The sequence below is a fragment of the Corvus brachyrhynchos genome, unplaced genomic scaffold, assembly GCF_000691975.1.
Source record: "Corvus brachyrhynchos isolate BGI_N302 unplaced genomic scaffold, ASM69197v1 scaffold136, whole genome shotgun sequence".
Lineage (NCBI taxonomy): Eukaryota > Metazoa > Chordata > Aves > Passeriformes > Corvidae > Corvus > Corvus brachyrhynchos.
In genome coordinates this window covers 10,011,084-10,011,341 of record NW_008239080.1, presented here as the reverse complement: position 1 = coordinate 10,011,341, position 258 = coordinate 10,011,084, and the positions used below count along the sequence as shown (strand labels likewise).

General features: G+C 65.1%; 1 protein-coding gene across 1 annotated transcript in view; it reads left to right on the top strand.

The window, feature by feature from the left end:
* Positions 1 to 4: 4 nt before the first annotated feature.
* The window catches only part of KBTBD11 (kelch repeat and BTB domain containing 11), a gene marked incomplete at its 5' end in the record, with an annotated part of 11,881 nt that continues 11,627 nt past the window's right edge, over positions 5 to 258 (top strand). The window contains one exon of the mRNA XM_017739216.1: positions 5 to 250. Within this exon, the coding sequence (XP_017594705.1) occupies positions 5 to 250 (246 nt within the window). The remainder of the gene's footprint in view (positions 251 to 258) is intronic.

Genomic DNA, 258 nt, shown 5'->3' with positions numbered 1-258 from the left:
CCTCCACAACTACCTCTTCCTAGCAGGGGGCATTGTGACAGGGCCGGTGGGCAGCGAACCCAGGGCCCGCCTTTCCGACAAGGTCTTCTGCTATAACCCCCTGACCGACACCTGGAGCCAGGTGCGGCCGCTGGCTCAGCCCCGCTCGCAGCTCAAGCTGCTGGCCCTGGATGGTTACCTCTATGCTGTGGGGGGCGAGTGCCTCTTCACTGTGGAAAGGTACGACCCACGGGCTGACCGCTGGAGCCCTGTGGCTCC